The 22477-nt window shown below is 57.4% G+C and overlaps 1 protein-coding gene across 2 annotated transcripts; it reads right to left on the bottom strand.

Annotated features, from left to right (window-relative positions):
* Nucleotides 1–3520: 3520 nt before the first annotated feature.
* Nucleotides 3521–21982, bottom strand: SNX27 (sorting nexin 27). 2 transcript variants are annotated; one of them, XM_061359538.1, is made up of 13 exons: nt 21649–21982; nt 14120–14351; nt 12990–13182; nt 12618–12682; nt 11953–12057; nt 11368–11446; nt 9709–9872; nt 8655–8744; nt 6917–7066; nt 6558–6686; nt 6298–6357; nt 5683–5745; nt 3521–3676 (listed from the first exon to the last, which is right to left on the bottom strand). In XM_061359538.1, exons 1-13 carry the CDS (start codon nt 21927–21929, stop codon nt 3629–3631), a joined length of 1659 nt encoding a protein of 552 aa, XP_061215522.1. In that variant the 5' UTR covers nt 21930–21982; the 3' UTR covers nt 3521–3628. The 2 variants fall into 2 exon arrangements, with proteins under 2 accessions (XP_061215522.1, XP_061215523.1); XM_061359539.1 differs by lacking the exon at nt 5683–5745 and having other exon boundaries at nt 21649–21981.
* Between the last annotated feature and the right edge of the window lie 495 nt (nt 21983–22477).

Genomic DNA, 22477 nt, shown 5'->3' with positions numbered 1-22477 from the left:
GGGCACGGCCACGGCTGCGGGGTGCTGGATGCTGCACAGACGTGGAGCAGGGGAATCCGGGATGCTCCGGCACTGGGATGTTCTGGTACTGGGATGCTCCAGTACTGGGATGCTCCAGTACTGGGATGCTCCAGCACCGGGATGCTCTGGCACCGGGATGCTCCAGTACTGGGATGCTCCGGCACTGGGATGCTCTGGTACTGGGATACTCCGGTACAGGGATGCTCCGGCACTGGGATGCTCCAGTACTGGGATGCTCTGGCACTGGGATGCTCTGGTATGGGAATGCGCTGGCAGTGGGATGCCCTTGTACCATGATGCGTCAAAACTGGGATGCTCTGGTACCAGGATGTGCTGGCACTGGGATGCTTTGGTGCTGTGATGTGTCGAAACTGGGATGCTCCTGTACCAAAATGCTCTAACACTGGGATGCTCTGGCACTGGGATGCTCTGGCCACTGGGATGCTCTAGTACTGGGATGTTCTGGTACCAGGATGCTCTGGCCACTCGGATGCTCTAGTACTGGGATGTTCTGGTACCAGGATGCTCTGGCCACTTGGATGCTGTAGTACTGGGATGTTCTGGTACCAGGATGCTCTGGCCACTGGGATGCTCTAGTACTGGGATGTTCTGGTACCAGGATGCTCTGGCCACTGGGATGCTGTAGTACTGGGATGTTCTGGTACCGGGATGCTCTGGCCACTGGGATGCTCTAGTACTGGGATGTTCTAGTACCAGGATGCTCTGGCCACTGGGATGCTCTAGTACTGGGATGTTCTGGTACCAGGATGCTCTGGCCACTCGGATGCTGTAGTACTGGGATGTTCTGGTACCAGGATGCTCTGGCCACTGGGATGCTCTAGTACTGGGATGTGCCAGCACTGGGATGCTCCGACCCTGGGAGGCTCCAGTACGTGGTTGAGCGATGCTGTGCTGGTGCTGTACGAACCCGAAGCAGCCAGAGCCGGGCATGGAGCAGCCAAACACCGGGAGCACGGAGCATGGACACAGGGGGGGACTTGAGGCCTCTGGCTCTGCCTGGACCCACAGCGGCCAAACCCGGGGTGCACCGGGCACCCACCAGCCAAAACGGGGCCGCATCCGGCACCATCCGGCCCCCAGCAGCTCCCAGCCGGCGCCGGTGCCCCCCCAGCACCCCCAGCCCCACGTTTACACCCGCTGCTCCCCGCTGTAAATAAGGGGTTGGGGGGCGCGGGGGCCTCTGTCTCTTCCCCCCCTTTTGGGGGGTTTGGTACCTGCTGAGTTGGGATCGGGGTGGGTTGGGGGGGGGGTGTTGGGGGGGGGGATGGGACCCCCGGGAGGTGACGTCAGCGGCCGAGCCGCCGCCGCTTTAATTTATTTGCTATTTATTGCGGTTCCTTTGGAGAATTTCCATTTTTTTCTCTCTCTCTTTTTTTTTTCTTTTTTTTTCTGTCGAAATAAAAGAAGTTCAAAAACCAAAATAACGCTCAAAGGCGCCTCTGACCCCCTCCCCCCCTCCCCATCACCCTTCCCCCATCCCCCCCCCATTGCCGCAGGGCCCAGCGGCTTCATCAATAAATCAATTTATTTAAAAGAATATGTTACAATTACTTACACTGAGTGAGTTGAGCAAAGCCCCGCGGGGGGGGGAGGGGAAAAGGGGGGGTTTATTTCGTTCTTTTCTTGGTTTTGCACTTTTTGGGGTCGTTTTCTTCACATTCTGAGTCACGAATAGAAAAGACACAAACGCGGCTGCAAATAAATTAAAGAGGATGTGGATGGCAGCGGGATCAGGCCTGGGTTTGGGGACACACACTCACATGGGACACATGGAACCGGCTCGGACACAGCCATGAGTGGGGTTATTGCTGAGACCCGACGCTGTCGTGGCACTGATGGGCCCCGGGGTGGGGGCTTTGGGATCCCAAAGGGCTCCCAAGGCAAATCCGGTTACACTGGAGCTGGCTGAGGATTCCCTGCTCCTTGCTGCAGGTGTCCAAGAGCTGAGGAATGGGGAGGATCCCCCCCAACAGTGACCGGGACCCACAGGGAGGTTGGGAATAGCAGCAGCACGGGGATGGGATGGGATCAAGGCGGGGAGTGGGGCTGGGGTCACGCAGCCAAAGGCGCCTCCGGTGGCTGCATCCAGGTTCTCCCATCCCAGTGAGGGGCAGATGAACCTCGGCTTCTGCTGGTGCCCAGTGGGATGATGGCAATGATGGTGCTGATGCTGGTGCTCACCAGCCCTGGTGCCCAGCGGGATGTTGGCAATGATGGTGCTGATGCTGGTGCTAACTGGCCCTGGTGCCCAGTGGGATGATGGCAGTGATGGTGCTGATGTTGGTGCTCACCAGCCCTGGTGCCCAGCGGGATGATGGCAGTGATGGTGCTGAGGCTGGTGCTCAACAGCCCTGGGGCCCAGCAGGATGATGGCACCAATGCTGGTGCTCACTGGCCCTGGTGCCCAGCGGGATGATGGCACTGATGGTGCTCACCAGCCCTGGTGCCCAGCAGGATGATGGCAGTGACGATGCTGATGTTGGTGCTCACTGGCCCTGGTGCCCAGCAGGATGAAGGTAACCATGGTGCTGATGCTGGTGCTCACTGGCCCTGGTGCCCAGTGGGATGATGGTAACCATGGTGCTGATGTTGGTGCTCACCAGCCCTGCTGCCCAGTGGGATGATGGCACTGATGGTGCTGATGATGGTGCTCACCAGCCCTGATGCCCAGTGGGATGATGGCAGTGACGGTGCTGATGTTGGTGCTCACCGGCCCTGGTGCCCAGTGAATGATGATGGCAGTGACGGTGCTGATGTTGGTGCTCACCAGCCCTGGTGACCAGCAGGACGATGGCAATGATGGTGCTGATGCTGGTGCTCACCAGCCCCGCTGCCCCATGGCCATGTTTCACTGTTACAGGACCACCTCCTGCCCAACCCTAGGATGCTCCTCAGGAACCAGCCCCAATCCTGCACAAGATGCAGCGAAGCCACTGTCCAACCTCATTCCCCCTCCTCAGCCGCTGGCACATGGAGGAGCCTGAGCCCATCACCCGGCCCCAGCCTCGGGAGCCCATCCCAGGAACGCCGCCATGCTCCCTCAGTCCGTGTGGAAACACCCAGAACCCAACCAAAACACAGGGAAAACCAGCAAATGAAGAGCTTGTGGTGGTGGAGAGATCCTTGTGTCCAGAGAGGGGTTTCCCTGCAGCATTCCTCCTTTTTGCTCCTTTTCCTCCTCTTTTTCCTCCTTTAATTCTCCTTTGGAGTCAGTGTTCAGGCCCCACACTGGGCTGCGTGTGAGGACACCTTTGGGAGTTGCAGCCACCACTGGGAGCATGGCAAAGACCCGGATCCATGCGGGGTTTGTCCTCATCCTGGGGAGGGGGGTTCCCACTCGTGTCCATGCTTCCAGCTCCAGCCCAGTCCATTGTCCACAAGCCTGCAGGGGCTCCGTTGCCATCCACGTTGTCCCTCGGTCCGTCCTGAAGTTTATCCCAGTTGCTTAATGCCATAAACATGAAGTTCACAAATGGAATTATTATTAATAATATTTAGTTTAAGGGCTTTAATACAATAACAATTTTAAGTGTTAATGGGGGGGGGGGGCTGCGTTCATCCTGGCCGGGGGGGGACGGGACCGGGGCTAAGTGGCCGCGTCCCTCTGCTGTGACCTGACCATCTGAAAGATGTTCTGAAAGAGAAGGAAAAGGAGAAGGACATTAAGGAGAGTGGGGAAAATGGGATGGGGGCACCCAATACAATGGGGGGTTGGTTGGGGGGCATGGTTCTGCATGGCCCCAGCACTGATGTGATGCTCACCCAGTGCATCCCGAGCTCTAATTCCCCACTGCATCATCCCAAGCTTCTGGCCCATCACTGGGGGGGCAGGAGGGGAGAGGATCTGCCCTTCCCCATGCGCTGGGCTCCAATGGGGAAAGGCAGGTCTAAGAGGAGCAGAGGGGATTTAGGTGCCCATTCCTCAATGGGGATGTGCCATGGCACTGACCAAGGGGCAGGGGTTGGGAAGGGGGGCCCAAGCTGGGATGATTCCATTGCCCTTCCTCTTGGGAAGCCCCGGAGCCGAGGGGTCAGGGGGATCCAGCAGCAGATCCCAGCTCCTCCAAGGGAAAGCGGCTCAGCCTGAGCTGGAGCCTAAAGGAGGGCAGGAAGGAGGCCAGGAGCCGCGCTGGGAATCAGCTGGATCCCCCCCAGCAAGGCCCATTCCCTCCCAGCTCCCTCCCAGCTCCAGGAGCATCCCCCTCCAGAGAAGGGCCAGAAGCTGCGAATAACCCAGATTCCACTCACAAGAGCCAAGCAAAAGGAGGACGGAGCCAGGCCGGGGGTCACTGGTGCCTGCCCCCCCCCCCCTCCCCACCATGGCACAGCTTCACCAGCATCCCCAACCAGAGCCTGTTCCCTGCACAAAGCCAGCGCCAGCCCCAAGGGGACCACGAGGGTCCCCCCCATGAGCCAGGGGTTATGTCTCAGCCATCGCTATGAGCAGCATGTGCAGCTTGGGAGGCGAGGCAGCAGCTCAGAGCGCTAAAGAGACCCGGAACGCAGCTGCCAGAGTCCATCAGTCTCTTTATTTTACACTGGGGAGAGGAAATTACCAAGTGACAGGGCAGAAATAGCCCTGACCTGGAAAGAACCTGGGAAGAGCGGCTGGAAACAGCACCGGGGGGGGGCGCAGGGTGCCCCCAGGGCAGGTTTGGGGGTGATGACCCAGAGCAGAGCCCCGGGGACACCTCCACGAGCTGCAGCGAGAGGAATCAATTGCTCAGATGTGTGTAAATTGAATGGGAGAAAGGAATCTGTTTCCTTGTGGGGAAGTGATGGGAGGTGGAGGAGGGAGGAACAACTGAGTTCAGAGGGGAGGGAAAGCTCCAGACCCCCAGCTCAGCCCAGGGGCTCACCCCGAGTACACTGGGGAGCAGAAGCACTCTGTAAGGCAAACTGCAGCTCATCCCTCTTAGCATCCCCAGCCTTTGTGGAGGCGACATCAAACACGTGCTGCGTGCAGGGAGACACAGAGCACGGGCAGGGCTGCACACAAAGGTGTCCCCCCCCCATCAGGGATGTGGGGTTCACCCCACAGCAGCCACAGGATCTGTCTGGCAGAGGATCCCGCACCTTCCAAAGGGCTTCCCACACGGGTGACTGCAGCTTTCTGCTCTGGGGGCCACCACGGCACCTCCAGCCATGGCCTGAGTTCAAGCTGAAGCTGGAGCAGGGCACTCGGGCAGCCCCAGGGCACCACAGCAGCCCCTAAAGATCCTTGCCCCACCGCTGGGGACCAAGAGCAAAGCCACAGCCGCCAGGACCGAGGCCCTGGTCCTTGAACACAAGTACAGAGCCAAAGCGTTTGTCCCTTCCACACTGTGCCCTTCCCTCCCCTCCACCATCCACTGCAGCCCAGTGCTGGGGCACCCAAAGGTGGGCAGAGCCCAGCAGATGGGAGGGATGCAAGCAGGTCTGTAAGCTCAGAGCCATCTCCCTGCCACAAGCAGCACTGGCTACGTTACCCTGTGGGTTCCCTGCAAGGAGGAGCCCCTGTGGGAGGATGCTAAGAGGAGCTGGGTCCTGTCCACATCTACACTAAGAGGAGCTGGGGCAGAGAAGAGGATCACTACGTCTGCAGAGAGCGGCCAGGCTGGCTCAGAGAGCAGAGGTGCTGTTTGCTTTCAGCCCAATTACCTTGCTGCACATATTGTCTTTACTGCAGTTCCTGTTATCCTTGTCTGCTGCCTCCTCCTCCACCTTGACAGGGAGAAATAAAACGGGGATAAATGAAAAAGCAGAGCTGGGAGGGGGGGGGCCGGGAGGAGATGGGGCAGCCCATGCTGGCAACAAGAACAGGGGTGGGAGGCCAACAAGAGAGTAGAGGCTGGAAGTGGGTGGGTTCTGGGAGCAGGTTTGATGGGAGGAGGCTGAGCAGGCACCTCAGATTCGGATCCTCGCTGTTCCTCCCAGCAGCTTTGTGCTGGAGGCTCTCACAACCCTTCCTCAATAACTCAGCAACCTGCAGAGTCCCTCTGGAGGAGAGGTTTTGCTGTGGATGCTCAGGAGCCAGAGCCTGGGAGCTGCCACCCTGGGCAGTCACAGCTCCATGAGGCTCCCAGCACCGGGAAGCACCCTCCACCTACAGAGCCCTGGCCTGTGAGAGCAGCCGGGTACCCCCGAGACCTGGAGCACTGCTCCAAGCTCCCAGTCCTCCCTGGAAAGCTGCTGGCAAGGACCAGCCACAAATGCTTGCATCACAAAGCCTCCTGTAAAAGGTGAAGCCGTTCCCTTGCAGTGACGGGTTCTTACCTCCTTCCTCCACTTCAGCTCGCAGAAAACCCGTTCGAAGCACTCGTGCATGTAGTTGAACTGCAAAGGGAAAACGGGAACATCTCAGAGCCGGAGCAGCCGCAGCCGGAGCCCGGCTACGGGCTCCTCCTGGTGGCCACCGGCCCCAGCGCCAGCTCCCGCCCCAGGGCTGGAGCACAGGAGCTCCTATGGCTTCTAATGGGGTGGGAGGAAACAAGCAGGCTCTGGGCTTCAGCTCTGCAAAGCACAGCGGTACTCACATAGGGGGTGAAGATTTTAACCCATCGGGGTTTCTTCTCTCCTCGTGCGTATTCAAAGCAAAAGGCCATTCCCTCCTCGTCCGTGTCCCACCGCTGCATCTCGTCCCATTCGAACGCTATTACCTGGTTCTGAAGGACAATGAAGCAAGGTGAGGCCAGAGCCCTCTCAGGAAGGGGAGGTTTAGGACAGATGGGACAATGGATGCCCCATGCAGCCTTGCAGGAGCTGAGGAAGCAGCTGTGGCACCCAGAGAGCAGCCAAACCAACCCCTGCTCTCAGACCCACTGCCAGGACCCCTCCGGAGGCTGCTCAGCACCAGAGCCCCGGGGACACGGTGCTGGTGGCACCAAAGCCTCACCTCCAGCTGCCCCTCCTCGGTGCAGGCGTGGAGTTTAAAGTGCTTGATGCTGATGGCTGTGATGACGTGGCCCTTCCGCCGGGAGTCACAGGAGCAGTGGGGGAAGATGATCTCGTTGTAGCCCTCACACGTCCTTAACAGGTTTAAATACTGCAGAGGGAAAGAGCAGGGGTTAGATCCTGAGCCCTGCACCCTCCTTGATCCTCACCTCGGGAACCCTAGGCTTTGCCCCAGCCCAGGGAGCATGCATCCCTTCCATGGGACTCTTTCCATGGGGGTGTTTGTGTGTGTATGCTGGGATAGACCCTTCCCAAAGATTCACATCCATCGTTGGTCATGAGAAATCTATTGGGATGAGCAGAGACCAAAGAGCCATGAGACAAGCCACAGGAAGAAGCATCTATTTACTGATCCTTATCGTTAGTTAATAATTCATTGCCTTGGCTCAGCATTGCAGGTGACCCTTCCAGGGCCCACCCCAGGCCAGGCTCCCAGCAGGGACAGGGCCTGAGGAGGGATCCAACCCAAGAGCAGCCAGGCTGGGGCAGGGGATCCCCCTTGGAGAGCACAGGCGGGTGCAGCGAGTCAGGGAAAGGTCAGTTGGGAGCAGCAGCCCTGAGCAACCCAGGAAGTTATTTCCAAGGCAGATTGTTGGGCTGTTTGATCTCAGAGCCAAGCCTGTCTGGCCAAGGAGCTCAGGGCAGTGATAAGAGGCAGAACCCCCCTGACCAGTCAGTGAGCGAAGCTACAGCACCAAAGGGGCAGCAACTCGTGTTCCAAGTGGGCTGGCACCCACCCCTCCTTGGCTACCCAGCACCTCAGAGCCAGTCTGATGCAGAAAGAGACCTTCAGCTCTCAACTGCTGTCTCTGAAGGGCTGCACGTGAAGGATTATTTTTCCTTTCCTGTGTCAGTGACATTAGGGCTGCCTTTTTAGTTAACTGACTTTTACAGTTGACATGTGATAGGACACGGGGTAACGGGTTAAAACTGAAACAGGGGAAGTTTAGGTTGGATATAGAGGAAATTCTTTCCTGTGAGGGTGCTGAGGCACTGGAATGGGTGCCCAGGGAGGTTGTGAATGCTCCATCCCTGGCAGTGTTCAGGGCCAGGTTGGACAAGGCCTTGGGTAATATGGTTTAGTGTGAGGTGTCCCTGCCCATGGCAGGGGGTTGGAACTGGATGATCTTAAGGTCCTTTCCAACCCTAACTATTCTATGATTCTATGATTGCCACACCGTGCTCAGCACCTCGTCCTTCAACAGGCAACCCACGAGGTTTTATCACTGCCTTCTTTGGAGCCGAGTCAATGGGGGATCTTGCCAAGGACAAGCTGCTGCTCAAACGTGCCAGGCACAAGGGGTGGGTTTGGTTCATGCAGCCACGGACCCTCAGGCAGGTCCCAGCCCTCTCCTGGCATTCCTGCCTGTGCTCGCTGCCAGCACCTCCTGTGCTGGGCCCACACCCCCAGCTCTCCCAGCTCCTGCTTTCCAGGAAAGGCTGCGTGCATAGAATGGGTGGGAAGGGACCTTGAAGCTCTTCCAGCTCCAACCCATGCCATGGGCAGGGACCCCTTCCACTGGAGCAGCTTGCTCCAAGCCCCTGTGTCCAACCTGGCCTCGAGCACTGCCAGGGATGGGGCAGCCACAGCTTCTCTGGGCACCCTGTGCCAGCGCCTCCATTCCAGACACAGCATCGCCAACAGGAAGAAAGCAAACAGGACAGGTAGGACAACTCACCATGACCATCTTCCTCTGCTCACACAGCTTCTGTAACTGGTAGGAGTTCTCCTCTGCTTTGATGTAGCCTTTCTTGACATCATCAACAGCCTGAACAGAACAAGGGAAAGGAAACCCTGGAGGTCAGACTCCTGAGTCACACCATTCTGCTTTCCCTGGCTGGCCCTGAGGCTGCTCTGAACCCAAATCCACAGCCCCAGAAGGTGACCAAAGTCCCTGGAGAGGCAGAGGGATGGAGAGGCTCACAGAGGTGATTCTCTGCATTGCTGCCTCCTGCCATGAGCCTCTGCCTGCCCTGAGGAGCACAGAGATGCTTAAGCATCTGGGCAGGCTTTGGAAGAACGTCCCCTGGCACCAGAGGATGGGTCTGGAAATGGTGGTACCTGGAATCCAGTGTCTGCCTTCAGGGATAGGCAAGGATAGGCTGGTACAACCCTTCCACTGCAGCTGGCTCCAGCAGAGCAGAGCTGGCTTCTACCCACTGTGCTGCTGGAGCCTTGGCATGAAAACCAGGCTTTTCCTTCAGGCTGGAGCAGGTACACAACCACTTCCCCTCGCTCCTCAGCTGCACACCCCAGCAAGGGCTCCTGCCCCTGGCACCAAGCAGCCTGTACAGCTGCCAGCCAGCAACGAGCCAGCCCAGGAGATCCAAGAATTTGACAGCTACTATTTTTATTTCACTTTGTAGCAGGGGCTGGTACAGGCTCAGCTCAGACAGCGCTGGGACAAGGGGTTTGGTGGCTGAGGGAGAGCAGGGTTCATCTTACCGAATCCTTTAGCTCTTGGAAGGCCACTTCTCCCAATGAGAGCAGCAGAGTCCTGCCTCCCATGTAACTGTGCATGGCCACAAGCTCACCACAGCCCTGCCAAGTCACCCAAGCAGGACTGGCCCTCCGTGTCATGCTCTGTGCCCAGTACACCAAAGGACAGTGGTGCCTGGAGTAGTCCTGAGAGTTGGGCACTTGTGGTGGACTTGGCAGCGTTGTGTTAATGGGTGGACACCATGGTCTTTTGCAACCTAAATATTCCTATGACTCGAATGAGAGCTCCTCACCTGATGGAAGAAGTAGGTGACTGCCAGGTCGTTGTCGTTGAGGAGAACCTCCTCCTCTGTAGTGAAGAGCCATTTCCGGATGGTCAGGCACGTCCCCGGCACCGCCGAGGTGTAGTTCTGCACGTACAGTTTGTGGGGGAATTCATTGGGCGCCAGTTTGCGCACTGGAAAAAGCAGAGGACAGGTTAAGGGCACTGCTGGCAGCCCCAGGAGCCAGCTCTGCCCCAAGGCTCTTTCTTACCCGCCCTCATCACATCCAGCTTTGCCCCAACACCCGCTTCCACAGCAGCAGACACTGAACCCCACCGGTCCTCTGCTATCACCTCTGTTGCGTGAGCTGAGCTCCTCTGCCTGCTGGGATCGCAGTGCAGCTCTGGAGCATCAGCACAACAGCCCAGCTCCATCCCTGTGGTGCACACGGAGGTCCTGCCTAAGCCTGAGCATCACAGTGGCCCTGGACCTATGCACTGGCCTCGCAGTGTGAGGGACTGGAGAAGGTCCCATCCTGGCAGAGCCTGGATAAACCCTGCTGCATTGCTGAGCCAAGCTGCAGCCCCTGTTCAAACCTGCATTACCCAGCTGTGATGGACAAGAGGTGAGTGCCAGGGCACCACCTTCACCAGGCAGGGACATGGCCATTATGGTACTGCAGATGGAGCTTATGGTTTCCAGTGAGTGCATCCAGACAGGAATAAACGTGGATGTTCACAGCAAGTGTCCAGAAAGCACATGCCATAAAGGTGAACCTGGGTTCCCTTGTAGGAATGAGCAATTCATAGCTCCAGTTGGAGTCTGGCACCATAAAAGCTTCCTCAGGGACTGTGCCAGGTATTCCCACTCCAGGCTCCCCAGCAGCCCTGCTTGGCCTCCACAACCCCAAACCACGTTGACCCTTCAGCCCTGGACTCCTCTCCCCATGCCCACGTCCTACTCTGACCCACCAGCACCCCGTGACCCTCGCAGAGTGATGCAGACCCAGTGGCAGCTCTGTGATGCCAATGGTTTTGCAGGAGCCTGGTGAGCTCGGCTGCCCTGGGGTCAGCCTCTGCACGCAAACCCAGCCTGTTCTGCAGGATGAGTCAGTTGAGGAGGGCTTTAAGGAGCTAAAAATTGCCCTGGCTCTTCAGCCAGAACCTTGTGAGCGTGAGGAAGAGCCCCAGGAATCTCTTCCTACAAGGCACAGTTTGCTGTAACAACAGGATGAGTTTGAGGCACACAGAGATGACAAGCCAGAAGTGAAGTTACCAGCTGGGAATGAGAAACACTTGGCTTAAAACCCAGCACAGGGGAGAAAGAATTAGACACAAACCAACCACTACACCCATTCTGTGGTGTGACCACGACGTCTTGGCCTCTCTACAGCTTCGGTGAATGCAAGTGGGTGAAACCAGAGGCTGCTGTGGCCAGGAATCTGAACCAGAAGACCCCAGCATGTGCTGGGCTGAGGGATGGCAATTACTTAAGTGCCAAAACGATCGCCTGGAATCCCACAGCCAAGCCTCAAATACCATCAGGATTTAACCACGGAAGGAGAGATGAGCAGCTGAGATCAGGGCTCCTGGTTGTGTGAGTAGAGGTGAGGCCTAACAGAGTGCTGGCACTGCAGAGCTTTCCCCTCCCTCAGTGGCTCGTCAGCACTGTGGGGATTAGGAGACTCACCGAAGGAGTGATTGATCACTTCAAACAAGGCAAAGTAGTTTGCAGTAATACTGTCCATCCCAACCTTGGCAGCCACAGCCTGCAGGGTAAAGGGACAGGAAAACGGGGTCAGCAAAAGAGGAGCCTGCTCCAGGGCACAGTCAGCTTCATACATGTTATTCCCAAGTATTCCCTAACCCAAGGCATTAGTGCAGTGCTGACTGAGGTCAGTTCTTCGTTTTCCACTTAAAGTACTGGCCTCCAGCCGCTTGCAAACCCATTAACGTGACACTACCCTTAACATCCAACTTGCTGTCCCCAGAGACCCACGTGTGGCTGACACACTCCAGCAGTGCTCAGAGCCACCCACCAGCTCTGAGATCCTATCAGTGAAAACCAACTCAGTGCTCTGGCCGAGCTGCCAGTGGAAACACTGCTTCAGTATGGCCTAAGGTGAGAGTTTTCCATTGTCCTCATCTTCCCTGTACAGCAAAGCAGCATCACTTGTGCCCAGTGGCACTGGAGAGGGACAGAGAGAAGCAGGAAGGTGCCCAGTTAATGTCTGAATTGTCTGCCTTGACTGGAAGGTGAACACAAGGGGCTCACCTGGTACACCTGGTCTGTCGTGCTGTTCTTCTTGACTCGCACTGTCACGGCTGTGATGTCTGGTAACGCCACCCGGAGCTCCACATCTGAGACACCGTTGTAGTTCTGAGGGAGGGAGAAACCAGCATCACACCCCCTGAGCTCCAGAGACCATTGACTGCCTCATTAACATCCAACCCCCAGCTGCTCTGCTGGAATCCCATTCCAGCCTGCACCAGAGGAACTGGGACAGGAGGAAGAGGTGAGCTCTGCTCCCATCAGGAAGCTGAGCCAACTGCTCCAGACCACGATGGGCTCAAGTTTTCCATGCAGGGGACGTGGCAGCTCCATGCACCCCGGAAGGGTTGGAAAGAGAACAACAGCTGAAGGGCAAACAGCAACTCACTGCTGCTGCCTGCAAGTCACACAGACTGTGCTCAGAGCGCCCGTTGCTGCTGGACAAAGGCTGATGAATGCCAACAGCTCCCTAATGTGAAGCTCCCTGGGCTGCCATCGGCAGGAAACCAGCAGGGAAGTCACCAAATACAGGTTGGTTTTGCAGGGTCTCCCCTTGCCAAAGGCAGGGCACGGACAAAGGCCATGGGGCTGCCTCTATCCAGCTTTCCCAAGCGCTCTCAGCCTCTGTAACAGAGGTGAAGGCAGAGCTTTGGTGCCTCCATCCCTACCTCGTCCGACTCCGACAGGAACTCCTGCATGATGTCGCTCTCCCCAATGACACGTATGGAACACACTGCAGGACAGAGAGCACAGCTCAGTGGGGAGCCATGGGGATGGGGGGCCTTCCCCTCCCAGCACTGACCCAAAGGTGCCATGGAAATAACACCGGGTATTTCCAGCCCCAAAAACCTTCTCAGAACAGAACGCTGTGTGCTGTGGGTGGAAGGCACCGCACAGGTATTGCTACCCTGCGGCAAGTCTCACCTCCCTCTCACCACTTCATCCATGGAATCCAATCCAGCTACAAATGAGCTCCTTCCCCCTCCCAGGTGTTTGGGATGCTCCGGGCCCCCATGGCGGATCCCCCTGAGGGTTCATACCTTTCTCCAGGTACTCCTCCAGGCCTCGCCGCCGCGCATCCAGCTGCTGCTCCGACAGGGAGAAGGGCCACTTGCCCGGGAGGCGCGGGAAGGTGAAGTTGGCGAATTCCCGTTTCAGGTTCTGGTGCAGGATGGCGAATTCCCGGTACCGCTTGGAGCAGAGCTGCCGGCCCGCCATGTAAACGTTGTACACCTGCAGCACGACAGGAGCTTGCCACTCAATGGCCTGTTCCCAGTCCCTGCCCATCCCATTGACTGAGCACAGCTCCCGGCTCTGGAAAGATGAACAGAGCACACCCAGCAGAGGGAAAACCCGCTGTGGCCATGGGGAGGGCTGTGCTCCTAACAACAAGCAGTTATCTGCGGGATAATGCTGCTCTTGTGGCAGCCTCCTGGCTCTGCCAGTCGCTGCCTGAAGCTTGGGGCCGGCTGGGGCTCTGCTGTCCCTCACCACACTCCTGGTGCTGGCGACACATGAGCACCACAGAGCCAGGCTGAGCAAGGAGCCAAGCAAGGCCAGGAGGACCGAGAGGTTAAGTACACCCCATATGCTGCACAAAGACACAGTGCTGAGGATGAGTGTCTCTGCCCAACCTGGTTTGGGTCCCTCTCCAGCCACAGCCATTCCCCATGAGCCAGAACCAAGCTCAAGCCTGAAGGATGCACCCGTGCCAGCTCCCATTACCCAGGAAGTGCCAGCCTCAACAGCAGAAGAGGCAGGGAACCCAAAGGAAAAAGACTCTTCACAGCCATTTCCCCCAACATTCCCTAAAGGGAAAAGTGCTGGAAATGGGAAGCTGTGCTTCAGGACATCTGTTCCCTTTGCTTGTACATCTACCACAGATGTCCTTCGCACTTGGTGTAAAACAGGAGACACAGATACAAAAGCTTATACGAGCAAAATAACAACTTCTTCCTACATAATCTTCATGGGAGATGAGGCTACTCCAGACACGTTAATCAGAAGCCTCTCAGGGCTTGGTTATCCCTTTGCAGCTCAGTGAGGGCAGGCAGTGTAACTGAAGGTGCCTCCATCCTGAAGGCAAACAGAGCACTGCCACCGAGTGTCCCTCCCAGCACAGAGCAGACACATCCCAGCTCCAGGCCACTCCACCCAAGCTCACACTGACCACAAACTTCTCTCCGTTCTGCTCCACGTGCTTGTAGGTGGGGATGGAGATGGGCACGGCCTGCTTCTCCGTGTAGTCATAGAAGGACTGGCCCAAGGAGTCGTCGCTGGGATCCAGGTTATCGGCCTCGTGGGGAGGCACCGAGAGCACCGTCAGGATTAACTCCTTCTCGCCCGCGCGGATCAGGTCCACCACTTGCTTGTGTGTGGCTCCTTCGACGTTCACCCCATTCCTGTAAGGGGGAAAGAAAGCAAGCCATGAGCAAGGCCGAGGTGATGGCAGAGCCTTCCAACCAGCCAGGATCAGCCCAGAGATCCCCAGAGCTGAGGATGCCTTAGAGACGATGCCTCCGGTCTCAACAGCTCCACTTCCACGCTGGTCTGAACTTCCCTGCTTTCCCCTTCTGATGCCTACAGACCCAGCTCACGCTTCTCTGACAGGTTCACAATCACCCTTGACTGGTGATTGCAGGTTTGACCATTCCTCAATGGAGGAAGCAGGAAAGCAAGACCCTTCCTCAGGGGAAGGGAGCACAGAGCTGAAGGATAAAACACTGTAGGAACACCTCCTGCCCTGCCAAGGCAAAGCCACCTCCTGATCCTCCACAGCTCCGAAGCCAACCGGGATTTCCCTAAACCCGAACTGAAGATTCCAGGTGAATGAGGATGACAAAGGAGACAGAGAGGCTTTGAGAGCAAAAGGAAGTGATTTCGGGAGCTGGCGCTCCCATCCACCAGGATACAGCATGCAGGCACAGCTACAGAGGAGATTCAGAGCATCCCTGAGGAGGACTTGGGGGTGTTGGTTGTTGAGAAACTGAACATGAGCAGGGTTCAGTGTGCGCTTGCAGCCCAGAAACCAACCGTATCCTGGGCTGCAGCAAAAGGAGCGTGGCCAGCAGGTCGAAGGAGGTGATCCTGCCCCTTTATTCTGCTCTGGTGAGACCTCACCTGGAGCACTGTGTGCAGTTCTGGTGTCCTCAACATCAAAAGGACATGGAACTGTTGGAACCAGTCCAGAGGAGGCCACGAGGATGCTCAGGGGCTGGAGCAGCTCCTGTATGGAGCCAGGCTGAGAAAGTTGGGGCTGTTCAGCCTGGAGAAGAGAAGCTGCGTGGAGACCTCAGAGCAGCTTCCAGTGTCTGAAGGGGGCCTATAGGGATGCTGGGGAGGGACTCTTCATTAGGGACTGCAGTGACAGGACAAGGGGTAACGGGTTCAAACTGAAACAGGGGAAGTTTAGATTGGATCTAAGGAGGAAATTCTTTCCTGTGAGGGTGCTGAGGCACTGGAATGGGTGCCCAGGGAAGCTGTGAATGCACCCACTCTGATCCCCACTGCTCCAACTGCAGATGGGATCTGCCACAGCAGCCCCATGGCCCCTCCGCTCGCAGGTGCATGGGGCAGGAGCACTTGTACCTTTGCAGTGAGGTCACCATAGCAACTCAGATATCCCACAAGGAAAGGGAACGAGAATCATCCACACAGGAGCCAGGAGCAGCAGGCAAGGAGAGGGGAGCGCTGTTTGTGTGGGATCCAAGAGCCAAATCACCCCCCCCAAGACAGCAGGACATTGGGGTGCTTTGCTCCTCAAGCTTCTGCCTCCACTTTGAGTTGGAGAAATGATGCAGGCGTTACCTTCACCCTTCCAGGGGACACACACACTCCCAGGAGAGCGATGCTGAGCTGCTGGGTCTCTCTGTACCGCACAGAAAGGATGCTCAGATACAACAGCAGCAGAGGACCAGGTCCAATCCTTCCCTCCATAAACAAGGTCCCACAGACAGCACCCACATCTCTTCTGTGTAGAACAGGAGGTAAAGGAGAACTCTGCAAACTGCTTCAGGATGGAGACCACAGCCAGGCACATGCAGGCCTGCATGGCTTCAACAGCACTTGAAGAGCAGCTTCAAGCTCCCTTCTCTTGGCTGTCCATCACCTAACATGGAGATGGTTACACCAGGAGCACAAGGTTCCATCACCTTCCCCTGCAGTCTCCTTCCCTTGGCACTTGGCTTCCTCCTGGCCTCGCTGGGACAGGAGCTGCTTGCAGGAGAAGCTCCAAAAGACCCTGGTGAGGGGCAGAGGAGCCTGGAGTCTGCTCAGTGTGATGAGGTTCAAAGCATCTTTGAGATGGGTTCCCTAGACTCCCCCATACCTCCTCCAGCACGGTGCAGGGAACGTCTCATCCCCTGTGTGCTCGAAGCCCTGGACACCTATTGAGTGCTCTCAGCAGGGATAGGGACTGCTGGCAAACACCAGGACACCCCCAGGCTGAAGCACGTGCTCCACACAGCACAATTCCCCATCATGGCAACGCTAATGAGCAACATCCCCAAGACACAGGGAAGAACATTTCACTTCTCCAATTTGTGCACCGAATGACTCATTTTCTGCAAAGACTTCTTAAAATCTCCCAACTCTCTGTCTGTCAAGAGATGACAAGGAAATTTACTGCAAGAAAGCCTGCAATAAGCTTCCTGGAGATTAACACCATGGCCTATCTCTGTGCTTGGCTCAAAGCACGCACCCAGCAGACAAAGAGTCCAAGGAAAAACACCCTAGGAACTACTGAAGTCATGGGCAAGGCTTTGCTTTTGAGCAGGCTCCTCCAGCCACCCCATGCTACCGGGGCCACCATGGCAAAGCACAGGTTGGAGCCCAGCCTGCAGCCAAGGCAGGACCAGCAAAGGAGGAAGAGACCCAGCACCAAGGGCACCCTCGAAGGTCATGGGCACAAACCTTCCCCAACCCAAACCCTGCCACAGCCACAGCAGCATCTCCCCATCTCTCATCACCCCAGGCAGTGAAGCAGCCTTCCTCCTTTACAGCAAAGCATCTGCACCCTGCCCACTACCATTCCAGGTTAAAGAACCAAAGGAAGACACGAGTGTAGCTCCAGCAACCTCTCCTGGTTCTCAGCCAGAGGAAGGGCTCCATCCTCCAGCCCCATTTGCACAGAAGCCTCTTGGAATGTGTTTGGGTGTTTTAAGGTGCAGTTTTACATGCACGGCTCTGGCAAACAGCAAGAGAGCTGCTCACCCCATCAATGATCACCTCTGAAAGAAGACAAAAAGAAAGAATGCAAAAATTAGTATTTAAGGTTTCCCAAGGTGAAACCTTTAATACTACTGAGGAGCAACCAAGGACTGCCCGGGTGGGTGGAAAGCTGTTAGTCCTGCTGAAAAAGGACACTTCAGAAGCCAAATCTGTATCAAATCCACCCTGGAAACTCCGAAGCAGTTAAATGCAATCAGCTTCTACACCAGCAATAGGAGACATGATCTAGGTCAAGGTCTCTTTGGGTTTTCCTTCCCTGAGCCACTTGAGACAACCAGCAATGGTGAGGGCAAGCCCTGTGCCAGCAGGAAGCTGGACTCGATGCATAACCTGCCAACCACCACGCAAGCAATGACTTTTCCCTGTTCCTTTTGCAGACCCAGGCTCTCCTCTGGCTCAGTTCAACCAAGCTCCAGCCTGTGACAGGAGCTCTGGTTGCCCACAGAGCTCTGAGGAACATCAGTGAGCCCTCAGGGATGCTGCACACCACACACTGCACACCACTGGCATGAGCCGCTGCTCCAGTGATGCCAGGGAAGAGCCTGCAGGGTCTCAGGCTCCAGCTCATCCCAGTCCTGCAGTGTGGATGTCCACAAAGCTTCTCCACGGTGTTTCGGTCTGGAGCTGGCATTCTGCAGGCACAGGTTTGAATCCCAGTAAAGGGAATCTCTCCTTGTATTTCATCTGTCGCTGCTTCCTCAGACTGATGGATAAGGGAAACGGGGATACAAGAAAAGCCACCCCAAAGCACGAGGCACCAACATCCAGTACATCCCCATCGGGATCCATCTGACCATTTCCTATGGGCACTGGTCCCTGCTTGCTTCAATGCCTTGAGCTGACCAAAGCAGGAGCAGAGCCCACGGAAATGGGTTTAAACTCCTCCAGCTTCAGCCACCGCTCCCGTTCCTCGACACACACAGGATTCCATTGAACCATGCTGCAGAAGTTAAAGCAGGGCAGATAAAAAGGCTCCTGCCTTTATCTAATTGTGGCTTTAATGGAAAACCCAGCACACAAAGGTTCCTCATTTACCCACTGCTGGTATCTCACAAGAAAGAGACGACAGAGCTGCAGTGCTTCGCTCGAGCACAGCGAGCACTGGCTCAGAGGTGCCATCAGGAGACCCCAATTCTAATCTAGAGCCTTAACTGCAGCCCTGTTTGTTATGGGAGGGATGCTGACCCGTGGTAACGCTCCAAAAACATGCACAGGGAAGAAAAGACAGAGCTGGGGGGGAATTTGGGAATGCCACCGGGAAGATGGTGTGCTTAAGAGGTGGGAAGAGGACAGACACCCATCAGCTGGTGATTAGATGGATCCTTCCAGGCTTTTCCAAGGCAGAATCAGCTTTTTCTGTCCCAAGTCAATACATAAAATGAGACTTTAGACCAAGACAAGATAAAGAGTGCAATCTCCTGAGGATAATGCCTTTTCCCAGCCACTCCCCAGGAGGGACAGGGAGAAGCCGCCTGCAGTGGGGTTATTCCATCAGGACCCGTGTGAGGGGTACAGCCCTCCCCTGCAAACAGTGGGTGCTGCCACCACTTCAGCCATCTCTCTGGTTCACAATGATGAGGACCAACCCCCTGGTTGCCCCCGAGCCACTGGGATGGGAGCAGTGATGCTGAACCCATCCCTCCTGTATCCCTCTTGCTCCGGTGTTCCTGAGCCCAACAGGGCAAACGCAAGGAAGCTTTTCCTCCCTGTCAAGATTAGTGATGATTGTCATTCAGGGTGATAATCAAGAACGAAATTAGCTTTCATTGTGTGTCTCCAATGCCCTCAACACCCACAAACACACTACGAGCTAAGAAGATTAGAGGGCACACCACAGCTGCGCCGCAGAACCAGCCTGCAAAGGGAAGAGGCCTGAGCTGGGCGCAAGGGACGGGACCGTGATGCAGTGAAGGGTGGCAAGAAGGGACTTTGTGGTAGGCACAGGACTAAATAAATCCTTCAGGCCACACCTGGAGTGTCCTCTGGGTTGGGATGAGGACTGGGAGGAGGGATGTGCAGAGGAAACCATGCTCCCATTCCTGCAGCCAGAGGGGTCCATGTCCTGCACCACACATGTCCAAAGCAAGCTGGGGAAGAGATGCAGGATGAGAGACCCCATGGACACATCCCTATGTGCTAACCACCGCATCACTCTGCAGCAGCACCCTCAGGAATTCCATCGAGGAACTGCAATGGAACAATCCCCGTTCTCAGGCTCCTGCTCCAAAACCCTCTCTCCCATACCATGCTGCTGGGAGCTGCAACCAAGACCCTGCTTGGAAACCCAGAGAACACCCAACTGCACCCATGGGCACTCAGACCCAGCCCCAGAGCTGCAGAGGCACTGAGCAGGCACCGGCTCCCCCAAGAGCCCCATCACTGAGCTCCAGGCCTGCAACGTGGGACCACGGAACCGGGCACGGATGGAGCAGCACCGGGGCAGCAGCGGCCGCGCCGCCCCCACCATTGTGCACAGGGTGCATGGTGAGAGGAAGGGAAATCGAGGTTATTTTTGGCTCTTGGTTGATTGTTTTATGCTCCCAGCTCCCACTGGACCCAGGGAGAAGGAGCGCGCTCATGGCACACACGGGGCCTTCCCAGGCCCAAGCGTGGCCGCACTGGGCAGTGGTCCTCAGGCCCATCAGCACAGCCAGGTTATCCAAAGGCAGGGCTGGCATCGGGAATGCGCCGGAGCCAACCTGGCAGCAGGACAAGAGGCAATGGGCAAATGAAAAGCGACTTCTCCCATGAGATGAGAAGCTGCAGATAAAGCAAGAGGAAATCCCCCATCCTTCCATCACTGCGGCTCCCTGCAGCACAGGGGGAAGCCAGGGGTGCAGAGAGCAAGCACCCCTCATGCCCAGCATTAACCAGCATTATCCACAGGTATCCTCTTTCAAACACCAGGTTTGGCCACAGACTAAAGGTCAGGCTCAGCCAAGACGCCAGCAACCAGCCTCAAACCCCATCTCTGAGCAAGTGCTCCCCCAGAGCAGGCATGAGGGAGAACTCATGCAGCACATCCCAAGTGCTCCCCTGGTCAAGAACCACTGTTCCCTCAAGCAGATCCTCCAGATGCAGAACTCACCCCCTGAATGGTTCTTCTGCACACAGAGACCGGAGTGTGAGGCATTTGGGTCACACAGGAGAGCCCCATCCCAGTGCTGACCCCGACAGGGCACAGGCAGCCAGAACAGATCCTCTCTGGGCTCAAACACATGCTGTTGTCCTTCACACCCTGCAGCCTGCAAAGACTGGCAGCAAAGCATTCCTGCTGCTATGAAATCCCTGTAATTAATAAGTAATTGAACTTAACCAACTCAGCATGAAGTACAACCACGCAGGGATCAGGAGGCATCCGCAGCTCGGCAGGGGCAGAACCAGCCCCAAGAACCACAGGATGAAGGGGAACATCCTGAGGCCACGGAAGGGATTTAACCAGTGTCACTCCACAAACATGGCTCAAAGCTGAAGGGTTCCGGAGGGGAATATGGGTTTCAACACAACCAAAGCGTTCCCATGGAAAGGACAGTGCTGGACATCCCCAGGTCCCAGTGACCGAGAGGGATTAATCCCAAGCAGCCGGGTGCATCCGGAGCGTGCTCCCATCCCTGCTGCAGGCCACCAGCTCCAGCCAGCACCTCCCATAGGGTCCCTTGCCCACTCCAGGGGGGGTCTCAGCACAGGTTTGCCCCCTTGCACCCCTCTCTGGGAGGGCACCCCCAGCCCAGCACTAGGCTCTGACAGCCACAGGCTCTTCAACCCCTTCCTTCCAGCCCCCTCCCTTTCCCATCTCCGAACCTGCTTCCCCCTCCTTAGCAGGGATCTCTCTTGGGAACAGCTTCTCTCCAGCTCTGTGGTCCCCCCCCTCCATGCAAACTTCCCCCCATGGCCACCCCGTTCCCCAGACAGGGAGGCAGATCCATGGACACGACTCCTCCTGCTCTGCACCCCAAGGGATGCCCCCACAAACACAGGGCTGGGGAAGCTCTTCCAGGGATGAGGTGGTGACGGGGAGCCCAGATTCATGCTCCAAGAGAGGGGCTGTGACCTTCTGTCCCTGCACACACCCCACATAGGGGATCCCATTGCCCCCCCAGGCATGGAGGTGTTCCTCCGACCCCCTAAGGGCTCCCAATGAGAGCAACCCGGCTCAGCCCCCTATAAAGGCCTCCCTAAGCCCTCAGGGGAAGACACTGAGGCCAAGCCCCATCACTCAGTGACCACCAAAGCGCCTGGGCAGAACCCCCCCCCAAAGCCCCTGATGAAAGGGGAACAAACGAGCCCCCCAGCACCTGCTGAGGTCCAGACCCCCCCATAACTCCCCCCCGTCCCCAGCCTCGCTCCCCATTACAGCTCCCACACGGCCCCCTCCAAGCCCGCAGCGAGGCTCAGCCCCCTCAGGCTCCCCCCTCCATCCCCTCCCCAGCGAAGGGGGCGGCAGCGGGGGCGCGGCCCCCCCGTACTCACACCTCCAGGATGCGGTCCCCCTTGCGCACCCCGGCGCGGTCGGCAGCCCCGCCGCCCAGCACGGCGCTGACATGCTGCAGCGGGGCGTACAGCTCGCCGTTGATGCTCCGCAGCTGCCCGCCCTCGCTCACTTGACCGCGGACGTTGAAGCCGTAGCCGGACTCGGATTTGACGATGCGGACGACGCGGGGACCGCCGGGGCCCAACGGGGCCCCGTCCCCGCCGCTGTCCCGGGGCGGCGCCGCCGAGCGCGGCCGCGCTTCGCCCTCCTCGTCCGCCATCTTGGCGAGCAGCGCCCGGCCGGGCCGTCACGCGACCGCCGCCGTGCCGGCCACCGTACGGCACCGCCCCCCACCCCTCCCGCAGGGGATGACGGGAAGTGTAGTTCAGAGACCCACCGCCTCCTCTCGCGGGGGATGCTGGGAACTGTAGTCCGGCGCGGGGGCTCATGGGAGTTGTCGTGCTGCCGCCATGGCAACGGCGCGGCGGGGGCAGCCCAGCACCGAGGCACGGACGAGGCCCCGTTTGCGCTTGGGCCCAGAAACCAACCGTACCTGAGCTGCATCGAAAGGAGCGTGAGCAGCAGTCATGGAGGTGATCCTGCCCCTCTGCTCTGCTCTGGTGAGACCTCACCTGGAGCATTGTGTGCAGTTCTGGGGTCCTCAACATCAAAAGGACATGGATCTGTTGGAACAAGTCCAGAGGAGGCCACGAGGATGCTCAGGGGCTGGAGCAGCTCCTGTATGGAGCCAGGCTGAGAAAGTTGGGGCTGTTCAGCCTGGAGAAGAGAAGCTGCGTGGAGACCTCAGAGCAGCTTCCAGTGTCTGAA

Source organism: Neopsephotus bourkii, unplaced genomic scaffold (assembly GCF_033783945.1).
Source record: "Neopsephotus bourkii isolate Nb327-2 ecotype Australia unplaced genomic scaffold, CSIRO-AGI_Nbou_v1 NB_989, whole genome shotgun sequence".
Lineage (NCBI taxonomy): Eukaryota > Metazoa > Chordata > Aves > Psittaciformes > Psittacidae > Neopsephotus > Neopsephotus bourkii.
This window is presented reverse-complemented; position numbering and strand designations above follow the sequence as displayed.

Excerpts from the sequence above, each read along its gene's own strand:
- SNX27 (XM_061359538.1), bottom strand. The coding sequence starts at position 21,929 with ATGGCGGACGAGGAGGGCGAAGCGCGGCCGCGCTCGGCGGCGCCGCCC. Across the intron at positions 11,447-11,952 it reads CGACAGACCAGGTGTACCAG|GCTGTGGCTGCCAAGGTTGG; the intron begins GTGAGCCCCTTG and ends TTTACCCTGCAG. Across the intron at positions 8,745-9,708 it reads TCACCTACTTCTTCCATCAG|GCTGTTGATGATGTCAAGAA; the intron begins GTGAGGAGCTCT and ends TGTTCTGTTCAG.